We start from the raw sequence: 6,472 nt of genomic DNA, 5'->3' as shown, positions 1-6,472 counted from the left end.
GGGGAGGTAGCCAATGATGGCTGGGCGCTTGGGTTCCCGCCACCCCAGTGCAAGACCCTGATGGAGTCCCTGGCTCCTGCCTGAGGCTGTGGTGGGCACTTGGGGAGTGAACCGGCACATGGGAGAGTCCCTTTCTCGCTCTTTTTCAATACCCAAATTATATTTTTTTAAAGATTTAAGAGCAGGATTTCAACGCACATGACTGCTTTGCTAGGCAAGTTTCTCAGTGCAGCCTACAGGTGAGAGTGCTGGGGCTCAGGTAGGTCGTTCACAATGGCATGGTCAGGGGGAAACCTGGCGACCTGACCGCCGGCCCAGCCCTTAGTGGTAGGGGGCGGTGCCCCTCGCAATGATCACACGGAAACAGCCAGTGCACACCAAACACGCTCTAATAAGCGGCAATAAATACAACAGGAGCAGAACGGCCAATGCGGCGGAACCAAACAAACACACGGAACAGCGTCGAGGTGGAGGAGCCACTGCAGGGCTTGGCCCATTGCACTTGCCGACCCCATCTCAGCAACCGGCACCCTCCTGGGGGAGCCCCACAGTGACCAGTCCCAGAATCGCCAAGAAGGCACGAGGCGCTGGCGGAGGGCGGACCTGCCCCGGGTCCGCAGGGTCACAGTCCAATAGAACCAGAATCCGGGGCCGCTCCCGCCAGACGGGCCCCCGGAAGAGCACCAGGATGCGCCGTCTTGGAAATCCGCTTCCCGGGAACCACATTCGCCTCCAACGCCAGCAGCAGGTGGATCCAAGTGCGGCCAATGGCGGCGGAGAGTCTCTGCGTCCCCAGCGCCCATTGGCTGAGGGACTCGCCTGGTCCAACGGGGCAGCCAATGGCGGGCAGAGTCCCGGTCCGGGCCCACGCGGCGCGGTCACACGCAAGGTCCCGCGTGCGCCACCAGCCTGAGGTCCCACGTGAGCAGACGCAGCAGGTTGAAGACGACGGTGGCTTCGTGGCAGCGCGGCGAGTCCTGGGCGCGGGTGCAGTGGGGCTGAGTCAGCTCCCCGCTCGCCCGCCAGCTCCCGAAGCCCGCGGCGACCCCAGCCTCCCGCGCTCCGCCCCGCAGGCTCGCCCCGGCGGCATCGGCTGCACTCACCGGCCTCCCCATCTTGTGTCGCCTCCTGGGCGTCCGCGGGGACTTCCTGGAGGAGCCTCTCCGGAACAGCTCCAGCTGGAGGTGGACACGAGGCCAGTGAGCAGGCGAGACCGGAACCTCCCCTCCCGGTCGGTCCGGGGCCGCCCCAGCCGCAGGTGCCAGCGCACCGGTAGACGCCACAGCGCGGGCATCGTGGCGGACTCGACCCTGCGCTACGCGGGACCAGGTCCGCAGAGCCCGCGCGCCGCGGGCTGCGGGCTGCGGGCTGTGGGCTGTGGGCTGCGGGCATCACTCACGCAGGCCACCACGTCCCGCTCTGCCGCCGCCAGCAGCTCCAGGGTCGCGCCGATGCCCGGGTACAGCTCCGGGCGCTGCAGGCTGCTCAGCACGGCCCGGGCGTCCGCGAGGCTCCGGGCCACGTGGCGAAGCCGAGCGCACGTCTGCGGGCAGCGGGCAGGAGTTACAGTCGGGCCGCGCTCGCTCGGCGCCGCGCGCGCCCTCCCGCCGGGTCCCCGCCTCACCGACGGCCGGGAAGGGTCCCTCCTCGCGCGGAAGGAGCAGTTGCGCGGCCTCCAGCTCAGCGTCTCTTCCTCCTGCGGGACGAGCGTCCGGATTCGCCGAGGCCGGCTCCTCGCCGGTGCCCGGTCTCGGCGCCATCCAGGATCCCTCCTGGGAACCCGACTGGCCGCGTGCGCTCGTGCGTGCTGTGCACGGACCCCAGCGCTCCCCCGGGGCTGAGCAGCGGGGCCAAAAGGCTCCCTGCATGCCCTGTGCAGGACCCGCGCCGGGCCGCGGAGCCCCGTCCACGCGGCCGGCGCCCTAGCGTGGCCGACTCAGAGCTGGGCTCCCGCTTGTTGCGGGCTTGGCCGGGACGTTGTGCGGGCAGAGCTCTGCGCCCTGAGCGAGGAGCTGACCTCGGGTCAGGACCGGCGTCTGGGAATGCGGCGCGCCCAGGGCCCCGGGGTGCGGGCGTCACTCACGTAGCGGTTTCTCAGCGCCGTGACGGCCGCCAGCGCCCTGGGGTCCAGCGAGCGGTAGTGGGAGAGCAGGCAGCGCCCGGGCGCCGCCTGGCCGGGCTCCGCCGTCGCACCCAGCGTCCACGCGACCCACAGCCCCGTGGCCACCGCAGCCGCGCCGCTCGCACCCATGTCTGTTCCTGCCTGAGGCAACGAGAGGGTCTGCGTTGGTTTAGCCTCGCAGAGCGACGACCGCCGCTGGGAGCCGCCTGGGATGCCCTGGGGCTGTGCCTCATCCCTCCCTCCGCACCTGCAGTGTCAGCTCTGCTCCTCGCGCTGCAGCAGGGTCGCCTGTCCCCTTGGCGGTGTCTGGACCGTCCATGGGCGATTTTATGAGCCCGGTTGAGAATGCTCAGAGCCGCGGGCTTCCCCGTCGGGGCCAAGTTTTCGAAACGTCAGCGCTGGCTCAAGTCGCCGGGGCGAGGACTTTACCCTCAGGTGCTCGCGTGCCAGGGATGGCAGAGCCCCAACCTCACCGCCAAATATGGCTCTTGTCTGCCTCTCCTGTCTGCTCTCCTACTTCGCCCAACCTCGGGTTCCTTATCTTGTTGTCTCATCCTATCTAGCCCGTGTGTGTTGTGTGTGTGTGTGTGTGTGTGTGTGGTGCTTCTGTTGTATCAGACCTTGTAATTGATGTATCCATATTACATCACTGAATCTTCGAAACTGACAGGAGATATCCTACTCTTAACCCATTTTTAGACCTTTATTTATTTATTATTTGAGAGGCAGAGTTCCTGAAAGAGAGGACGAAGACAGAACAGGAGCTTCTCCCAGGTGTCCACGTGGGTGCAGGAGTCCAAGAACTTACCATCATCCGATGCTTTCACAGGCACATTAGCAGGGAGTCTGATCAGAAGTGGAGCAGCCGGGACTTGAACCGGCAGCTGTATGGGACTTGAACCGGCGGCCGTATGGGATGCCAGCACTGCAGGCCAGAGCTTTAACCTGCTACACCACAGTGCCACCCCTATTTACATATATATATATATATATATATATATATATTTGACAGGCAGAGTGGACAGTGAGAGAGAGAGACAGAGAGAAAGGTCTTCCTTTACCGTTGGTTCACCCTCCAATGGCCACCACGGCTGGCTTGCTGCGGCCGGTGCACCATGCTGATCCGAAGGCAGGAGCCAGGTGCTTATCCTGGTCTCCCATGGGGTACAGGGCCCAAGCACTTGGGCCATCTTCCACTACCTTCCTGGGCCATAGCAGAGAGCTGGCCTGGAAGGGGCAACCGGGACAGAATCCAGCACCCCGATCGGGACTAGAACCCGGTGTACCGGCGCCGCTAGGTGGAGGATTAGCCTATTGAGCCGTGGCGCCGGCCAATGTATATGTTTTATGACTACCACAGTAGCACTTATTCCTTGTAAAGATTTCATCCATTAAAAAAAAATACAACTCAGTTAGTTAAAGTAAATCTTGAAACCCACCTCCTGGAAGTAATTGTTTTGGTTAAAAACAATTTGTAACTCTTTCTCCCTTTTTTACCCTGCCTGCTAGCAATTCTGCCCAAATTGGAATCACGCTGCATATAGTCGGGTTCCTGCTTACCCTCGTCTCAATTTGCATTTTCCCACATCTTTAATTATAGTGTATCAGTCAGGGCTCAGCAGGAAACAGATGGTCCAATCAATTGAGGATAATTTGAGGTGGAGTTGATACTAGGAGCCTTTCCAGGGGACTGGATCGTGAGGAGGAATGGCAAAGGCTAGTGCAAGCTCCCGGGGGCCAGCATGGGGAGGGGTTTGGAGGAGGGGGAGAAGGGAGACTGCAGGAGCCAGAGAAGCAGGTGGATAGGTACAGGACACCAACCGAGGCCCTGGCGCAGAGGGAAACAAGGAGGCCGGCCAGTAGGGGGCCGACTACTCTTCACCAGATCCTGTTAGAGGGACTTTGAGCCGGGCGAAGGAGCTCCTCCATGGGCACTTCCCAGCTTTCTCCCACCACAACCCTCATCCCTGTTCTGGGGCGGTCATTGGACTCCATTGGGTGCAGCCCACGGGGGAGCCCCGAAGGAGAGCAGGGAGAAGAAGGGGTCGCGGTTTTCACCCCAAGCTTCCTCCCCACCAGGCGCCTCAATGGGTTCAGCAAGGCACAGAGGCTGGAGGCGCGGCCAGGCCAGGGCGACACAGGGGGCGCGGCTCCCAGCCCGGATGTTGCTGTGGGTGGAGCCTCGGCTGTGCTCACAGCTTCGAAGAAAGAGAAAAAGGTGCGCTTTCGGTTCATTCCTGTACTGCAAAACACAGACCAGAGCAAGAAAAACAAATGTGGAGAAAGCAAATACAGGCGAATTACTCAACCGATTACTCAGGCTGCTGGCAAGGGAACAAGGGGGAGGTAAAGTCCACCTCCCTGCTTGCCTGGAGGGAAAGTCAGGCCAGGGATGACAACTAGCCCACAGGTTCTCACCAGGGCTCATAAAAGCTCCCATGGACGGTCCAGACACCGCCAAGGGGACAGGCGACCCTGCTGCAGCGCGAGGAGCAGAGCTGACACTGCAGGTGCGGAGGGAGGGATGAGGCACAGCCCCAGGGCATCCCAGGCGGCTCCCAGCGGCGGTCGTCGCTCTGCGAGGCTAAACCAACGCAGACCCTCTCGTTGCCTCAGGCAGGAACAGACATGGGTGCGAGCGGCGCGGCTGCGGTGGCCACGGGGCTGTGGGTCGCGTGGACGCTGGGTGCGACGGCGGAGCCCGGCCAGGCGGCGCCCGGGCGCTGCCTGCTCTCCCACTACCGCTCGCTGGACCCCAGGGCGCTGGCGGCCGTCACGGCGCTGAGAAACCGCTACGTGAGTGACGCCCGCACCCCGGGGCCCTGGGCGCGCCGCATTCCCAGACGCCGGTCCTGACCCGAGGTCAGCTCCTCGCTCAGGGCGCAGAGCTCTGCCCGCACAACGTCCCGGCCAAGCCCGCAACAAGCGGGAGCCCAGCTCTGAGTCGGCCACGCTAGGGCGCCGGCCGCGTGGACGGGGCTCCGCGGCCCGGCGCGGGTCCTGCACAGGGCATGCAGGGAGCCTTTTGGCCCCGCTGCTCAGCCCCGGGGGAGCGCTGGGGTCCGTGCACAGCACGCACGAGCGCACGCGGCCAGTCGGGTTCCCAGGAGGGATCCTGGATGGCGCCGAGACCGGGCACCGGCGAGGAGCCGGCCTCGGCGAATCCGGACGCTCGTCCCGCAGGAGGAAGAGACGCTGAGCTGGAGGCCGCGCAACTGCTCCTTCCGCGCGAGGAGGGACCCTTCCCGGCCGTCGGTGAGGCGGGGACCCGGCGGGAGGGCGCGCGCGGCGCCGAGCGAGCGCGGCCCGACTGTAACTCCTGCCCGCTGCCCGCAGACGTGCGCTCGGCTTCGCCACGTGGCCCGGAGCCTCGCGGACGCCCGGGCCGTGCTGAGCAGCCTGCAGCGCCCGGAGCTGTACCCGGGCATCGGCGCGACCCTGGAGCTGCTGGCGGCGGCAGAGCGGGACGTGGTGGCCTGCGTGAGTGATGCCCGCAGCCCACAGCCCACAGCCCGCAGCCCGCAGCCCGCGGCGCGCGGGCTCTGCGGACCTGGTCCCGCGTAGCGCAGGGTCGAGTCCGCCACGATGCCCGCGCTGTGGCGTCTACCGGTGCGCTGGCACCTGCGGCTGGGGCGGCCCCGGACCGACCGGGAGGGGAGGTTCCGGTCTCGCCTGCTCACTGGCCTCGTGTCCACCTCCAGCTGGAGCTGTTCCGGAGAGGCTCCTCCAGGAAGTCCCCGCGGACGCCCAGGAGGCGACACAAGATGGGGAGGCCGGTGAGTGCAGCCGATGCCGCCGGGGCGAGCCTGCGGGGCGGAGCGCGGGAGGCTGGGGTCGCCGCGGGCTTCGGGAGCTGGCGGGCGAGCGGGGAGCTGACTCAGCCCCACTGCACCCGCGCCCAGGACTCGCCGCGCTGCCACGAAGCCACCGTCGTCTTCAACCTGCTGCGTCTGCTCACGTGGGACCTCAGGCTGGTGGCGCACGCGGGACCTTGCGTGTGACCGCGCCGCGTGGGCCCGGACCGGGACTCTGCCCGCCATTGGCTGCCCCGTTGGACCAGGCGAGTCCCTCAGCCAATGGGCGCTGGGGACGCAGAGACTCTCCGCCGCCATTGGCCGCACTTGGATCCACCTGCTGCTGGCGTTGGAGGCGAATGTGGTTCCCGGGAAGCGGATTTCCAAGACGGCGCATCCTGGTGCTCTTCCGGGGGCCCGTCTGGCGGGAGCGGCCCCGGATTCTGGTTCTATTGGACTGTGACCCTGCGGACCCGGGGCAGGTCCGCCCTCCGCCAGCGCCTCGTGCCTTCTTGGCGATTCTGGGACTGGTCACTGTGGGGCTCCCCCAGGAGGG

At 65.5% G+C, this 6,472-nt stretch overlaps 2 protein-coding genes across 2 annotated transcripts; one reads left to right on the top strand and one right to left on the bottom strand.

The window, feature by feature from the left end:
* Positions 1-878: 878 nt before the first annotated feature.
* On the bottom strand, positions 879-2,441 carry LOC127491400 (interferon lambda-4-like). The gene is made up of 6 exons (XM_051847368.1): positions 2,370-2,441; positions 2,084-2,263; positions 1,625-1,696; positions 1,400-1,543; positions 1,104-1,178; positions 879-977 (listed from the first exon to the last, which is right to left on the bottom strand). Exons 1-6 carry the CDS (start codon positions 2,439-2,441, stop codon positions 879-881), a joined length of 642 nt encoding a protein of 213 aa, XP_051703328.1.
* On the top strand, positions 2,440-6,123 carry LOC103348427 (interferon lambda-4-like). The gene is made up of 7 exons (XM_051847367.2): positions 2,440-2,513; positions 4,202-4,340; positions 4,739-4,918; positions 5,306-5,377; positions 5,459-5,602; positions 5,824-5,898; positions 6,025-6,123. The coding sequence occupies exons 1-7, from the start codon at positions 2,440-2,442 to the stop codon at positions 6,121-6,123; spliced, it is 783 nt and encodes a 260-aa protein (XP_051703327.2).
* The last annotated feature ends 349 nt before the right edge of the window (positions 6,124-6,472 follow it).

This window comes from Oryctolagus cuniculus, chromosome 18 (genome assembly GCF_964237555.1).
Source record: "Oryctolagus cuniculus chromosome 18, mOryCun1.1, whole genome shotgun sequence".
In the NCBI taxonomy this organism is placed as follows: Eukaryota; Metazoa; Chordata; class Mammalia; order Lagomorpha; family Leporidae; genus Oryctolagus; species Oryctolagus cuniculus.
This window is presented reverse-complemented; position numbering and strand designations above follow the sequence as displayed.

Excerpts from the sequence above, each read along its gene's own strand:
- LOC103348427 (XM_051847367.2), top strand. The coding sequence starts at position 2,440 with ATGGGCGATTTTATGAGCCCGGTTGAGAATGCTCAGAGCCGCGGGCTT. Across the intron at positions 4,341-4,738 it reads CTTCGAAGAAAGAGAAAAAG|GCAGGAACAGACATGGGTGC; the intron begins GTGCGCTTTCGG and ends TCGTTGCCTCAG. Across the intron at positions 4,919-5,305 it reads CGGCGCTGAGAAACCGCTAC|GAGGAAGAGACGCTGAGCTG; the intron begins GTGAGTGACGCC and ends CTCGTCCCGCAG.
- LOC127491400 (XM_051847368.1), bottom strand. The coding sequence starts at position 2,441 with ATGGACGGTCCAGACACCGCCAAGGGGACAGGCGACCCTGCTGCAGCG. Across the intron at positions 2,264-2,369 it reads GAGCAGAGCTGACACTGCAG|GCAGGAACAGACATGGGTGC; the intron begins GTGCGGAGGGAG and ends TCGTTGCCTCAG. Across the intron at positions 1,544-1,624 it reads GGGACCCTTCCCGGCCGTCG|ACGTGCGCTCGGCTTCGCCA; the intron begins GTGAGGCGGGGA and ends CGCTGCCCGCAG.